Source organism: Nannobrachium achirus, assembly GCF_963921795.1.
Source record: "Nannobrachium achirus genome assembly, chromosome: 3".
Classification (NCBI taxonomy): domain Eukaryota; kingdom Metazoa; phylum Chordata; class Actinopteri; order Myctophiformes; family Myctophidae; genus Nannobrachium; species Nannobrachium achirus.
The window spans coordinates 46379043-46396266 of NC_137812.1; the positions used below are offsets into that span (position 1 = coordinate 46379043).

Genomic DNA, 17224 nt, shown 5'->3' on the forward strand with positions numbered 1-17224 from the left:
GCAAACCGAACGAGGGGGCAGGGGACACAGCGCCAGCGTCACACCGATCTACAGTGAGGAAAACCAAATCTCCTTAAAACACTGCAAATCGGTAAGTTATGTCGTTTTTTATTTATTTTTTACTGTGGAACAAACGTTCCATATCACTGATTAGTGATTATTATTAGGTCAAGTTTATACAATTAATATTACCTAGCTCACTGGCAGGTTTATTATTATTATTTTAATAAAAATGTGTTGGCCTATATTGGAGAATAGGCCTATAGGTCTATAGCCTATATTTTTTGGACTTGACTTAGGCCTATTCGTTGTTTGCCACACATGTGTCGCACTTTGTGTAGTTATTTGAAACGCAGATGACCACCTGCCCGAGCGCAGTTGCCATTAACACAATTAAACTACAACCAAATAAGTTAATTTTGCCTTTTGTCTATTTTTGGTTTTGAGGTAGGCCTAAGCATTAAACCAGGGCAGTTTATTGACACGATAAATAACAATTCTTTCACAATTTATTTATTTATTTTTTAATAATTTCAAAATTCGATCCTTTAGGTGTGCTGAAACCCTATAAGGATAGGCTACGTGTGTGAGACGGACTGTCACATTTCACGGACCAACGGTGGAAAGTATTTTTATTTTTTATTTATTTTTTGTAGCCTACTTTTTTTTTTTTTTTTTTTTTTTCTACACACAAGCATGGGTTTGTCTGGAAAGAAGTGACGGAGAAAGCGCGCTGAGCCAGACGCGACTTTTTCAACTCTAGTCTTTTTTTCCTCACACCTATAACCCGGGTTTTGTGGGCCTATATTGATTAGGGGGAGAAAAATAACAAAACGTTGAAAAGAAAAAAAAAAAATGTCCGGCGAGGAGCACAGCCTATCCGAGGCGGAGCTGAGCCCAGGAGGCTCTGATGATGGACACTCGCTGTCACCGACCCACTCCGGGGCGACAGGTGGCCGGGACTCCCCCCTGCTCGGCGGCCCACAGCCGCTGTGCGGCGCCGAGGGCGGCGCAGAGGACGGGACTCGAACCGCCAAATCAGAAGTGTTAGAGAACGACGACCGTTTCCCCATCGGCATCCGCGAGGCGGTCAGCCAGGTTCTGGACGGATATGACTGGACGCTCGTGCCCATGCCCGTGCGCGTAAACAACGGCAACAAGAGCAAGCCGCACGTGAAGAGGCCCATGAATGCCTTCATGGTGTGGGCACAGGCGGCGCGCCGGAAACTGGCCGACCAGTACCCCCACCTGCACAACGCAGAGCTCAGCAAGACCCTGGGGAAACTGTGGAGGTATGGAGTGTGTGTCAAATAAAAAGGGTGCAAACTTATATCACTTATGTCCAATTATACCTGCCTTTGCTGTAATATTTTGTGCTTAATTAGTGCAATCTATGTGAATCCGTAAATGGAGTAGCTATATTTGCTGTATGCAATCCATCATTAGGCCTACATTGCTTTTTAATAGCTACCCTCAAACCACTCTGTTTTCCCTTCCCCAGGCTGCTGAACGAGGGCGACAAGAGGCCATTCATCGAGGAGGCGGAGAGGCTGAGGAAACAGCATAAGAAGGACTATCCTGAGTACAAATACCAGCCCCGCAGACGCAAGAACGGCAAACTTGGGACTAATGCCGAGGGTGAAGCCAGCCAGGGTGAGGGAGAGGCCAGCCACTCCCAGTCCCACTACAAGACCCTCCACCTGGAACACAACGGAGGGGCTGCTTCTCCCCTGGGTGATCTGCACCACCACCACCACCACCACCACCCTGCTGGTATGTAGCACAGACAGGGGCATCGCACTGACCAAAGTCCTTCTAAGGTTTTTTTTGAAAAACCTGGTTCTATGTCAGTGGTGCTCAAACATTTTCATGTGAAGGACTCCCAAAATGATATGTATTTGGCCACGGACCCCCATCTCAAAATATTTAGTTCCAAGGACCCCCCCCCCCCCCAGAAGCAAAATGTTCCCTTAAAAATACATAATATTCAAAGATTTGAACACATTTTCACGACTTTTAAAAAATAGCAGATCTATAAGCTTGCAGCGCAGCACTCGCTCCGCGGCCTACGCCCCTTCAGCTTGTATATCTGCTATTTTTCAAAAGCTAAAGTATAAAATAATTAAGGTCCCTCCACCCTGGGCCCTAGTAACTCAGTCCCACTCCCCCCCCCCCCCCCTTGTGACGCCCCTGAGCACAGAGCTGCCCTGTTTGTCTCCGGTCTGTCTCTGTTTTATTTCATTACTCACAACTGCTTCATTCCAATAGTCTCCAACAGAGGCATGACTAGCTAGACAAAAGCAAATAAGCAGCACCCAACACTGAATGTACTGTAGTTACAAAAGTTGAATCAGGCTTTTTTTTCTTGTTGTCATATACTCTGATCTCTTTGTATAGTTGAAGAAATTACACAATGTATACCTCTGGTATGTCTTTATTTGATGTGATGACTCACTTGAATCATTTACAATTTTTTTACAGGTCAAGGTCACAGCCCACCTACTCCCCCCACAACCCCAAAGACAGAGCTTCAATCTGGGAAGTTGGCGGAGACCAAGAGGGAGGGGGGAGGCGGCGGTGGGGGGTCGGGAGGGGCCAGAGGAGCCCTGGGGGTCGGAGCGGAAGGGGGGTCTGGTGGCCCCTCGTCATCAAGCGCTAAGCCTCACATTGACTTTGGCACAATGGACATTGGTGAGATTAGCCATGAAGTGATGTCCAATATTGAGCCCTTTGACGTGAATGAGTTCGACCAATATCTTCCACCAAATGGTCATCCCCAGAGTGGAGCCGGGGCCTCTGGACCTGGGTCCTCTGCGACGTCATATGCCTATGCTCTAGCGGCCGCCAGCGGGCACTCTGCCTGGCTTTCCAAACAGCAGCAGCAGCAGCAGGCTTCCCCATCCTCAGATCCTTCCAAGGGCCAAATCAAGAGTGAGTCAGCTTCTGGGAGCCACTATGCCGAGACCACCTCCGCCCCTTCATCAGGCACCCATGTCACCTACACCCCACTCAGCCTCCCCCACTATGGCTCTGCTTTCCCCTCTCTGGCCTCCAGGGCTCAATTCGAGTATGGGGAGCACCAGGCGCCGGGGGCTTACTACGCCCACTCCAGCCAGGGCCCGGGGCTGTACTCAGCCTTCTCCTACATGGGCCCCTCACAGAGGCCCCTGTACACTACCATAGGAGACCCCTCCAGCGTGGCCCCCTCTCACAGCCCCACACACTGGGAGCAGCCTGTCTACACCACACTCACAAGACCCTGAGGGAGACAAGTATAGGGCAGAGAGAAATATGGGAAGCGTGTGAAAGTATGTTTCTGTGAGTGTCTGTGCGTGTGTTGAGTGTGTGTATGTATGCGTGTGTGCACGCAGGTGCCATATTGATGTTATATTAGAAGTTTATACTTTGTTAGCCAATGTCATGTGAGGTGCATCCACGGGACCTTGCACGTTTTTTGTTGTCTTGTTGGTCTGAAAACATCCACATACAAATACACAGAACAAGTTGAGACGCCGTGGTCAATAGCCAATCAAAATAAACCCTAACAAATGTGTGCCATTTTAAGTGATATAAGGCAAGCGTTTAAGTGAGGGATAGGTATGTAATATTGTGCACGTTGAAGCTGAATAGATTTTGGATTGATGAGTGACTATGATGTGACCCAGAAATGGTGGGTTATTAGACTGAAATAATCAGATCATATTAACCAAACTAAAGATGTTTTTGACGTCATAGTGTTATTTTATATGAGTAGCAAAATTTGTACTCTTTTTGTTGATGTTTTAGGGTGTAACTTTATTGTGACTGATGTCGATATTACATTTTGATTTATGCATCTGCACCACTGCTTTGGGAAAAGACTATTCTGATTCAAAATTACGTTCAATGAGTTTGTTCATTGAAAGATAGTCATGACTGTTTCATTTGACATATTTCGATAGTCTGTAACGTTATTTCTGTCCATCTTTTCGTTGACTCTGTTAAACTGAAGAACCATTTAAGGAGAAAAAAAGGAATAAGGGAGGGAAAGAGGAATTTTAAGAAACATTTCAGCTTATATGCATACTGCTCTGTTTTGGAACGATCATATTACCTCGACTTTATTCATATTGTGCCAATAGCAATAGAAAAGAATATCTTCAGTGCCTAATCAAACATTGTTGATGGTATTATACATCTCATAGCACTAAACCTTCAGTTTAGTCACAACCTTTTTCATGCTTTCGAGTATACAGTATACCTCTTTGTTGCATCACACTTGATTTCTCCAATTGAGGTAAAATCCATTTGTACACATTCACATCCTGAATGTATCTGTGTAAGGGTGAAAATGGACCCCAGGTCCATTTTTACACTTTATAGATTAAGGCTCTGGATTTGAATTTGTACAAGTCTCAACTGATCTTTTGAGATAACTGACCCACTTTGGGTCTTACTTAAGGATTAGAATCACATGTAGTTCTGTTCTGAGCTACATGCAGGCCAAAAGCATGTTGTTTTCTTCAAACCTTATCTTTTCTTTTTACATATTGTGTCAAAATATCACTCTTCCTCTTCTGCAATGTGAATAATGGTCATTACCACATGCTTTACCTGTATTGTATGATGCATACTGTATCATTTTATACTGACCCTCTTACCATGTAGTTATTTTATGCAAGTAATAATGCATTGTGTCCTACCTTTGCTTTTTCAGTTTTGTATAATTCTGGATAGTTTTGTACAGTGTTTGCTATACATTTGCTGAGTATTTTGCTTCCTTACAAGAAAAAGCAATATTGAAATATTATTGATATTGTCATCTATTAAATCATTTTATTTATAAAGACCTGTGCAAGAATTATTTAATTTTTTGCCACGCTGACGTACGAGGAGAAGACGCAATGAATTTAAATTGGTGGCGGATGAATCAATTTAAAAACAAAACGTCGCTGACGAGTCAAACTGTAAAAACAACGCCATCGTGCAGCACAATCCTAAGCTGTTTAGGTTGTGTTTGTGTCTTTGGTAGGCTAAAATCGACTACTAATTCCCACATTTAATCGGCTGGGGCTGTGTGTTAGTCAGCAAGACAAGAGAGCCATTCAGTATGAAGGCTGAGGGCGAGGGAGGAAGGGAGGGAGGCAGGGGGAAGAGAGAGAGAGAGGGGGGGCAAAGGGCCAGAGGCAGCTCAGTATACATGCCTCCCTTCTCTCTGACCACCTTGTGCACTATATCCCAGCGTTTCCCAAACAGTGGGTCGGGACCCATTCTTGGCTCACTCACGAGTAAATATCCATTTATTTTTTCATTTCCTACATTCTGTTTTTAATATTTCAAAAGATGTTCAGTTCAGCACAGTGTCACGTTGAGTTTTACATTGACCCGAGGGCAAATTAGAGGCACAAGAGAGAACTTTCTTCATTTCAAGGACCCCCAGTTTAAAAGTGAAGAAAAGGCTGCACACTCATAGCCATGATTCAGGATAATTTATTGAGTACCAATGTTTTGACCTGAAAAGGTCTTCTTCAGGGACCAGTTTGACATGTATTAGGCCAGGGACCTAGCCTGGTTCCAGACCCTGTATCGCTAGCCACACCCCTTTAAAATTTTGTTTCGAATGGAGTGAAACGAAATGTCAATTCAGGCTGAGTGTCAGGCTACCATGGACCCTCTTTTGATATGATTTTTTTCATCTCTCGGACCCCAATCTATAAAATCCTCAGTGTTTGGTTCTATTTTGTACACTCTCAGAGTTATAGACCCGGAACCCCTCAATGACCACATGGGGGTCCCCAGAACCCACATTGAGAACCAGTGTTTCAGAATACATTAAATGTGCATTCTGAAATAGAGAAGACGTGTGTGTGTGTGTGTGCGTGCGTGCGTGCGTGCGTGCGTGCGTGCGTGCGCGTGCGTGCGTGCGTGTGCGTGCGTGTGCGTGCGTGCGACGTGCGTGCGTGTGTGTGTGTGCGTGTGTGTGTCCACACTATGTGTACACATTTGCTCCCATGGGAGTCATGCATACAGTCCTATATTTGGCCCTGCTAGCCTAACCTATAAACGCCTAATATTTTCTTGTAGGATAGATGTTATTTAACATGCAATGAAAAACCAACATTGACTTGTGTTGACAACATTACTCATTTTCAACTGTAAATTTCTAATTCTCCTTGTAGGTACTGGATTATGTTGACTTTATATTTTAAATCTGTATGTGTAAACGCTATTTTATTTTTGTTAAAACTGTGTCAAATAGCTCTAAAGTAAACATTTCCATAGGCTATAGAGTGTTCAGTATAAGGCCGATGCATACTCTACTTTTAGAGCAGAGTTTAAATCGGCTTGGCTCTGTCCAAACAATATGACGTCATTCAGAGGTTAGATCCAAGAAAGCCTTACGGATTATTTACATATAGAAAACATTTTTTTTAAATCATATAACATTGAATGACAGAGAGAACACAGTACTTTGCAGAGGATATCATCAATAGGAAAACAAAAGATTCGAGTAGCAGCCACCTGTAAGTGACTTTACAGACCGTTTTTGAGCGGTGGCACACCGTCTCCTAAGGGTGACTGCGTGTGTAGGTACTAGGTAACTTTGTAACTTTGTCTGTAGCATGAGCTGCAATACCGCTGGGTGACCAGTGGCGCTGTTGAGCAGCCCATGCAGGCACACGCACACTCACATTCACACTCACACACGCATGCACGCACACACACACACACACACACACACACACACACGCGCACACGCACACGCACACGCACACGCACACACACACACACGGACACGGACACACACTTTTAGTCCCCACGGGGAGGATCCACCGCTCACATCAAAACTGGGTTTGATTTTAAAAGTAAGTTAGGGATTTACATTCCTTTAAGGCTTTAAGCACTAATATGTGGAATACATATTAGTGGTATAGCAGGAGGGTTGAACGTGGTCTGTGGAGCTGCCTCAGATGTCAACATCTTTGACGTTTTGGAAGTATTTTGACAGGTACATGGGTATCTTAGTGGTGAGTGTATCTTGTACACCAGGCCCATTGCAAGATGTTGTACTCTGTCAGCTACCGTGAGCCACCCCACGCTTAAAAAGTGATTAGCGGTAAGGTGACCCGAAAAGGAAGGTTAAGCAGGACCCTAATAATTTTGTTTTGGGCTGTTTGGAGCCTTGTTTCTAAGGCATTTGGGGCGTCGCGATACCAGGACTCCATTGTCGTAGAGGGGCTGAATGAGTCCACCTCCTAGAGTCTTCAGTGTATTGTACAGACCAGCAAGGCGATCCTCTGTATCCACCTCTTTCCGCGGGAATTTACTGGAGAATGTTTTGCGCCACACTGCACCACACTTCCAGTTAACAGCAGACATACAAGCTCACGTCTCGTCGCAGATGCAGCCGTTGTGAGCTTGTAGATCACACTCGGCTGCGGCGCCGGAAGCTTCGTCCAATTTCTGCGCAATGCACTATGGGGCGTTGGAAACCCGTGGATAGAAGCTAATTCGTTGGTAGATTTTTTTGATCACTGGAAAGATTTGCCTCTAAGATGCAACCCAGATATGTGATTTTGTCTTTTCTTGTTATTACAGTATCACCCACTTCGATTGTGAAGTTATCAATTTTGCTGATGGATTTGGTTTTTCCAAGGTGTATTGATAGTTTGTTGTCATTGAGCCAGGTGCAGATCTTACTTAGTTCGCTGAGTGCCTCTTCTAATTTGTCCCTGCCCGAGACAAGGAGAGCCAAGTCATCCGCGAACAGGAACAGGTTGCAGTCACAAGTAGATGACATGTCGTTTACATATTGTATATTAGGAACAATAGAGGCCCTGGTATGCTTCCTTGTGGAACTCCACAGCTTAATCCGTTCACCTCCACACCACGATCAGTTCTCTTCCCACCAAGTAAGATTGCATCCGTCTCACTGCTGCACTATCAAGACCGAGCTTTTAATGTGCCAAACAGAATAGAGTGACTTACGGTGTCAAATGCTTTCTGGAGGTCCAGCATGACCATGCTGCAATATTTGCGTCCACCTCACGTTCAATCTGGCTAAACATCGTCAAAGAAAAGGGAACTAGAAGCAGTGCTCTTCCGAGCACAGGTCTCCACCAGGCCGTGCGTCCTGGTGGTGCTACTGTATAATAGGCCAATCTAAAAAGGGTGGCATATGTTCTTCAACTTAGATCTTTCATGGCAATCGGACGCTGCATGCATGATTTGAAGCATTGTGTTCCAAAAATGTGTTTTGCTAAAGTCTACCTGCGGGTGGCGCTATAACAGGCCAATGTTGTTCCTTGACCTAGTGGGAATATGTGTGGCAAATTTCACTGTAATCGCAAGCTGCGTTGATGATTTGAGGCATTTTGTTCAAAAACAGAGCAATCCTGCAAACTTTGGAAGCTAATATTAGCCAATCAGGATGGAATATGAAATATCAGACGGATCGGACTTGATCACATGACTATAGAGATACTGTGTACCGATTTGCGTGATTTTTGGATAAAATCTCAATAAGTAATATCCAAAAATGTGTTTTACATAAGTCGGCCCAAAGGTGGCGCTATAAAAGGCTGATGTGAAAAATGCAGGGCAAAGGTTTATCCTTAGCCTCTAGGGAGTGCGCTTACAAAGTTTGAAACTGATCGGTGGAGTTATAGGTAAAACCACAAATCGGCCTGTTATAGCGCCACCATGAGGCTGATTTTAAAATAATGAAGTGGCATTTCTTCCTCGGCCTAGTGGGAACGTGTGTGCGCGATTTCATGATGATTGCACTTTGCGTTTGTGATTTGAGGCATTTTGTTCAAAACGGCTCGATCCTACAAACTTTGGAAGCCAATCTTAGCCAATCAGGATGGAATATGCAAAATCAGACAGATCCGTGTCGATCACATGACTGTCGAGATACTGCCTACCGATTTGTAGGATTTTTGGACAAAATCTGTAAGAGTAGTGCACAGAAATGTGTTTTGCGAACATCGGCCACTAGGTGGCGCTAGAAAAGGCCCATTTGAAAAATTTAGGGCAGAGGTTCTAGATTGGCATCCAGGGAATGTGTGTGCTCACTTTGGCATCGACCGGTCCAACGGCGACTGAGATTAGGTGCTCACAAACTGCGAGGACGCACGGACGCACGGACGGACGGACGGACGCACGGACGGACGGACGGACGGACGGAGAGGAAAACATACTCTCCCCCATGCCTTCGGCTGGTGCTGGTGGAGACAAAAACAGCGCCCTCTCTGTTTTGTTCCTTTTCATTTGAGACTGTTCTTGAGTGATTACCTCATGTTTGATGCAGTCGTTCAAATGGATAAGGCATGTGTCAGTGGAATGGGATTCTCTGAAGCCAGATTGGAACTCATAAATCAATTTGTTCTCTTCAAGATACCTTGCAACCTGTTCGTACTTTAGATGGAACTTAGAATTGAAATCGGGCTGTAGTTTCCAGGGTCTAGTTTACTGCCTTTTTTTGTGCAGGGGGGTTATTTTTGCTAGTTTGAAGTTCTGGGGGACCCTGTTTGATAGATATTTATTATGTGGGTAATGATTGAGCAACGGCGGATGAAAAAACTAAAACTAGTGGCCTGCCCTGGGTACACAAAAATGAAATTGGAACACTATAAATGTTAAGCTAGTGAATAGGTTCTCTCTCTCCTGATTGGATGAAATGGATGACCCACTTGAAAAATGTATTTTCTGTTTACTATTTACTCACAATGACTATGGCTAACTATCTTAACAGCAACTGCCACCTTTAATGAAACTCTGGGATAAAAAGAAAAACCCTGAGAAAAAGTCAGTTTGGGTCTTCCACGAAAGACACTGTTGTGGAAATTCGAACATTTCCTCGGTGAGAGAATGAAGAGTTAGACACTGATATGTCTATAACAGATTTATTCAATACAACAGATGACAATAATAATAATATGACAATGATTCCTATGTAATATAATAATGAGAAGAGTAAAGGATAGAAAGAAGAGAGGAGAAAGGAAAAAGAGAGATGAAAGAAGGAAAGGTGGACAGGGTCCAGTTGTCTCGAAAGGCAACGGGAGTCTGACACCGATCTGGATGTTGAGGCAGCTTAAATACAGATACTGCAAGGATACATACACATTGTTAAGATAATTCTGAGGACTGACATTCCTTCTGTCTGACCAAAAGATGTACTCTCTCAACACTTGAGTATGTAAGGTCACTTCTGCCTGACTATGAAATGTGCTGCTCGACGCTCTTTGACTGAGAGCGGCGACACTATCCCTGACCAACTATTGCATGTGTTCCATTCTTATCGACTGAGCATGGAAGGCCCTCTGCTCTATGCCGAGGCCGTAGTGTGTAGTCACTACCCTAGCCAGAATACTGACGCCTGATATAAGAAACATTCTCCTTGCGTTCATAACACCTTAACCTGTCGTCTTGCTGTCTGGGTCTGCCGCTTGCCTACAGGGAAATAGTTAGTGTACTTGACCTTGCTGTATGAGCCTGCTGCTGCATAACTACGTGTACACAGTACACTGAGGCCTAAACTCATAAGACATATTATCATACTCATTTACTTCCCTTGCTTACATATTACATTCATAACATCAGCATACAGTCATATATTAATATAACCGAAGTAAGATGAATATTATATAATCTATATCAATAATCGATAACTCAATAATCAATAGATCAATAGCCTGAAAGGGAATATAAATTGTATTTCCATAACAATTCCCCCTTTGGCCATATAATGGACATAAAATGTAATGCAATTTAGCTAAGGCCAGTGAATGGTTCAAGTAAACACATCAGACAAAAGCAGGTGCTGTTCTATAGGATAAAGCTATACCTAGAGCTGCACAATTAATCACATTCTAATTGTGATCAGAATAATGGTGCAGCTCCAGCTACCCCCCGCCGATTAGGGGCAAGCCACTGTTGAAAGACGATGTGGTTTGCCATGTGTCTCCATGTTGGCCCTTGGTTGGGCGTTGTTCCGTGTTTGACACTTGCTGACCTGCAGTTAAAATATGCTTCAGAGGTTAGTCCCCCCCAACCCCGAAATCTTCCTCCTTATGGGTACCTATAACCTTTCCTATTCACTGTAGTGGTGGGATAAGTATTCAATGCCAAAATACAGAAGTACTTAATTGGAAGTCCTGCATTAGATTTTACTTGAGTAAAGAGTATTGGCATCATACATGACTAATAGTCCTAAAGGTAAAGTATTCATTCTGTTGCAGCTTGGTAGCTGAACTGGTATCAATCACTTAGGTCCTTTATGTGACAATAAGTTCTATTGATCTAACATCAAGCATCTCCACACCACTTGTTATCACTTGGAGAACATTGTATTTCTAATTTCATGACACTTAGCCTGCATGGTAACTCATTTTGGAAGAATAAAACAAACCATTGGAATAAAATAAAGTATCTTTTATTGTATTATTTGGATTTGCAAACTTCTAAAATAAGTTATAAAATCGTATAAACGTTGCTTTCAATCAGTTATAACTGAAACTGATATTCTCTTAAGTCTCTCACTATCCAGGTTACACGTCTAAAGACACTGAATTTCAAGTGATTCAAATCACAAATTAACGAAAGTGAGAACATGCTTTCACTACAGTGCATATTATCTTATAATCAATATGAATGTTCCGAATACATTCACAACAAATGTAACATGATAAATTATTACACTTAAGTAGAACAAATAGCAATGTAATTTAGGGTTAAACAACTTTAAATATCTGTCCTGAGCCCAAAAGGTTTAAGCAACACTGGCTATATGTGCAAAGTTACTGTAGTTAAAGCTGAGAATAATGGTAGTGGCACATCATTTACCTACGAAATGTATTGGGGCGGAAGCATAAAATCTCAACACATAGGTGCAATAGATGTATCAAAAGTAAGGAGGATAAGGTCACTCAGTTTGAGTACATATTCGATTCCCTGTACTTAAGTTACTCTCAGCAACTGATTTGCTATATATCCAATATAACATTAATCGATTTGTTACTTGCATTTATTAGAAGGAAACATAAGTTACAAAGACTCTGTTTATTCTGTATGAGAAATAATCTTTCCATTTATATCGACATTATTGTAACAGACATGCAATAGAAGTACATTTCACATAATTAGCTGTAAGTAAGATCCACTTTATTTAAACAAACAGTCCATACTGAACTCTGCATTATGATATGAGTTATTATTAACCGTGTTGGGCAAGTTACTTTCTAAATGTAATAACTTACCTATGTACTGAAATATCCTTAGTAACGACTTTGCAGTTAAGGCTTAAAGTAATATTACAGTAATTAATCACCTTTAACAATTTACCCCCAACACTGGTTGTTATGTAACACTGAAAGTTGTGGTCCCCAAGAAAAATAGTTACTGCTGCACATATTGGATGTCTTACTGATTACTGATGCATTGAGTAAACTGGCCCACAATGGAAATAAATCCCTGGGGCATTTGTGTTATCCTTTTAGCATAACCTTTGACTGCACTCTGTACTGTTAACAATCTTATCTATAAAGTATGAATTGTTACTAAAGTATTCCATCAGTCAGTCAATCAACCAACCAATCAATCAATCAACCAATCAATCAATCAATCAATCAATGCTACAGCTACAGTAACTGTGCGTCCTAAATAAACAATATGCTCACACTTCCATAATAATATATCCACAGCTTGGTTTGGTGGGATGTTGTGTTGTGTGTATCACTTACTTTCAAGTTGCACACTGTTTGTGTGTGTTCAGAGTCTACTGTACATGACTGCTGCTTCCTATCGGAAAGGACGTAACAGCATACAACATACAAAACATTCCCCACCCTTGCAGAGAGTTACCTTAAGCATTTATCTTGCACTCAAAGTTAGCCTGTAGTTAGTGGGTTAGTTAGTTAAGTTTCATTCGCTCGGTTTCACATACAGTACACAAACACTTGGAAACACAACAAGAACATTTTCTCTGCACCCCTTGCACAAGTTAATGACATAGAGCAGAGACACAGAGAACTACAGTTGCCCTGCACGCAAGTGCAGGGTTTCATCCACAGTCGCCTGTGCAAGATCCTTGCATCCGATGGCCAGACACCATCAGTGAACTCCGGCAGAGGACAGGACAGCTGCCCGCATAAGAAGAAATGAAACGTAGTTGGATATGACTCTGTGAAAGCCTGCATGCAAGTGAAGCAACATCTCCTGACAAGGCCTAGGATGGACTCCACAGGGCAAGAAGGAAAGAGGTCATCCAAGAAACACCAGGTACAGAGACCTGGAGGCAGACATCACGGCCATGAAAATGACATGGAGCAAGCTGAAGAGAACAGCACAAGATCCCTTGTTGACAGCCTATGCCCCCAGTAGGGCTGTAGGCATAAGTAAGTAGGTATTGTAAGATTCAGATATTGGTCTCGTCTGCAATCAACAAAAATACAAACAATTCCTGTTACAGAGAAAAGGGTTAATGGGCAACAATGCAGCACATCAGAAATATACTTCATACTTTATACAGTGTGCCTGCCCGAAAGCATTGTTTTTGCAGTGACAACCGTAAGCTACATAACTTTACCATGCTATTTGCAAACATGACATCATGCAGTTCCCCCTTTGATCAACTGATTAGGTGAACTGTTGGGCTGATTATGGACCGGGCCATAGGGCTGTGAGTCCCATCAACCATTTATTAAAATGTATGTGTAATGCTCAAATAAATATGATACCAATACAGAACAGGGCTCCTCCTACTGTACATGGTTATGTGACTTTTATTTTAAAGATCATTTCATGCAATTAAATATTATGCAAATACTACAGTAATGTGATTTGAACATAATGTAACTGAAACAAAACTCTGTTAACACACTTGAACTTGGAATTACAAGAGAATGATATAAAGTATTCGTCTATGAATACTTGAATAGCCCCACCTGTTCTGCCTGTCATAGGTAGCGAGTATGGCATTCATCCAAGGCCTATTTTATCATAAAATGCCTTATTAGTCCAGTCAAGTCCAGTCCCTATAATACTTGGTCCTGTCAGCTTCTTCTACTATTAATACATGTCAGGGAGAGAGGGATTTTGCCCCCTGCTGTGATCACATGTCCCCAATAGATTCACTCTTGTACATACTGCAGTTTTGACAAACTAACCGTGACCCTTATCAGCGAGGTGCTTCAGGAGCATCACAGTGTCAGGTTCTGCAGGCCTCCTCTGAGGAGCCACACAAACCATAAGTTGTCAGACCGTCAAAGTGTAGACCCCGCGGATGGGTCCAGACTCCTGGGTTCTTGACTAGCTCACTGTGAAAACCCTGGAGATTCGCATGATTCTCTGATCTGATCAGATTTATCGGATGCCTCAATCGGAAACGAAAAACCCTCGCATTGGTCAACTTGACCACAGAATAAAAAAGACAGAAAATTGTCGCGGCGGGCGGAATTTGAGTCAAAATAGTGTGGGGGTTTGCAACCTGTGGGGCACACGGTTTGTGACAGACAGCCTGCAAACTCCGCACAACCGCAATTCCGTAGGTGCACCTCTTAAAGTTGTGGATTGGTGTCTAGACTGTGTGATCTCACTTCTTTATAGGCCTTTTTAAAATAAAACTGTACCGGTACCAAACCTGTGCCCTGTCATTGGCGACCCAGCATTGTGCCCAAATCCTGCCAGCCTTTGGTGTGTTTCCTCTCCAAGAGAGATAAGCAGCATACTTCCCCTTGAATAACTCGCCTTGAGAATCAGATGGAGAGAGAGAGAGAGAGGCAGCAGCACAATCCACAGACTAGTAAATATTTATTTACTGTATAGTTAATTTGCAGTTTGTGTGTCTGTACCATGTCATGAATTAGGATTTCTGTCATTAATTCCTGTGCTTTTTTTTTTTTTTTTTTTTTTAAACACCATTGGAACTAATAACTGACTCGGGCTGTAGCTGGACATATTGTAATCAGTATAAATGAGTGCTTGAGAGTTTCCTGACCTTTATGACTATGCTAGGGGTACTCATATTCTACTACTTGCTCTGAACAGTGAATATGTTGCTCCGGAATGCCCCACTGTAGTAGTCCCCTAATTTGTGTGTGATTGTGCTTGTTGCATTTTCTTCTTATCTTGTAGATAATAGATACAGTAGCTTGCTGCACTAGCTTGTGCATGCCTTGCGTGTGCGTGTGCATGTGCATGTGCATGTGCATGTGTGTGTGGGGTACTTGCTCTGGGGTGGTGCCACCGGCATCTCTCCCTGGGGTCCGCCCCTCCACCTGGCCTCAATCGGAAAGCTGTGTTGTGCACCAGGCTGTCCGGCAGCCCAACCTCCCTCGACTGCATGGTGTCGGGCACGACATGCCAATGTTCACTCACTTCTTCAGGTATATCTACCCCATTGCCATCCCCCCCAGGTCCTTGGCTTCTTCTGCCACATCCGCACCCACTGCATCCTCGCTGGTGTTGTGGCTGAACTGTCCTTGTCCCATGTGCATGGCAGCGTTTCAATTTTAACATGGAGCACTTGAGTCCTCGTATGTTTTAGGGTGCATCTCATAGTGGTCGTGCACCCGTCACCTCGGCTTCAACGACACCGAACTAAGTGCGTACTCTCGATCGACATAGTCCACTGCAGTTCAAAACTCCTGTGCTCATACGATCCACCAGCCTCAGCCTCAGCCTCCCAGTAACTTGGATTACAGGCGCATGCCACTGCACCCGGCTGCATCAGTCCACTGACTCCACTCTTAAAAACGAACACTGTCCACAGACGTTGTAGTAATCGGTGACTCGCCCTTCAGTGTCACGGGTCACCATGGCAACTTTGCCAATGTCTCTTCTGGGCGGGAAAGCGGCCTCACACTTTGCAATGAGTTGACTGTCACCTTGCATATTTCCATCCTGGAGGGGCGGCATTCTTTTAACTGTATTTTGTGCAGCCACATAGACGTGCGGCTGCCGATATCCTCTGCTGCTTCGGCAATGTCTTGTAGGGCCCACGGACGGTAGACCAGAGCGATCCTGGCGGTTGTTGTGGGTTGGTGCCGGTGGTGCATATGCTGGGAGAGCCAGTGGGGGGAGCGGAATCCAGGTCGAGGTCCACCCAGTACCCTCAAACAAAAGGATAGAGAAACATAAAATTAAACAAAAATAATAGACGCGTGTTAGTTGCTGTTCTCTATCTCCCTTTCTCTTTCTTACTGTTATTTTCTTAAAGGCAACCAATAATTGGAGCCAAATAGTACTCAGTAAAATCACTGAAATATGGTGATGTAAAATAAAAATCGTAGACTGAAACAAATAAAACAAACCAAAAATAAGGTGATGATTCATTCACTGAATTCATATCTTATACTTTTACTGGATTGTCATGCATGCTGCTTCTCCTCTGTGGTCTTCTTCTCTACAAGTTTTCCCCCAATAATTTGAGTTATTAGGAATTTGAGTTAAAAAGAATTGCCCTGGCTGGGAACCCCGCGATTCCCACCGTCTCTCAATTTGACCATGACTTTCAGGACATAATCTGACTATGTCCTCGCAAAAAGGCGGCAGTCGTTTGGGCACTGCTGCATCCCTGGCACACTCACTTCTATAACTCTGGTAATTACCCATTTCTAGCTATTTGGAATTACACCTCACCGAACAACCGATTACTCTATTTGTTCAGAATTATAGCTCCCCAAACAACAGATTGCTCTAGTTATTTGGAATTATATCTCACTGAACAATTACAGCTCTAGTTATTTGGAATTACAGTTCACCAAAAAAAAGTATAACTCTAGTTATTTGGAATTATAGCTCACCTGAACAACTGATTACTCAAGTTATTTGGAATTATAGCTCACCTGAACAACCAAGACGCGTCCGTCAGTGACCTAGCATAAGACTCCCCTGTCTGTAACTATAAACATAGACATTGAGACAGTGATCCGACTAGTCACGAGTTTGCATGCATAACCTCTGATCATGATCAACAACCTATGAATATACGGTATACATACATATACATATACATATACACATACAGGTGTATATTACAGTATACGGCACTATTACTCTTTAAAAGACTACTTCATCTGTTGTACAAATCAGTCTCTCACCGCGTGGTTCATCATCCTCAACCCTGGATTGGATCAGCAGCCCTTGCTCCTAACCGGACAGCTTCTCACCCGCAGGGAGGTAACATCCGGCAGAAGCACCAGGCTGCGTGTCCAATCCCATCCTCGTCGCCAATTGTTGT

General features: G+C 43.3%; 1 protein-coding gene across 1 annotated transcript; it reads left to right on the forward strand.

Moving 5' to 3' along the window:
- Positions 1 to 855: 855 nt before the first annotated feature.
- LOC308281610 (transcription factor Sox-10-like) lies at positions 856 to 3263 on the forward strand (the record flags this gene model as incomplete). The annotated part of the gene is made up of 3 exons (XM_080721839.1): positions 856 to 1292; positions 1502 to 1773; positions 2482 to 3263. 3 exons carry the CDS (start codon positions 856 to 858, stop codon positions 3261 to 3263), a joined length of 1491 nt encoding a protein of 496 aa, XP_080577965.1.
- Positions 3264 to 17224: the final 13961 nt, after the last annotated feature.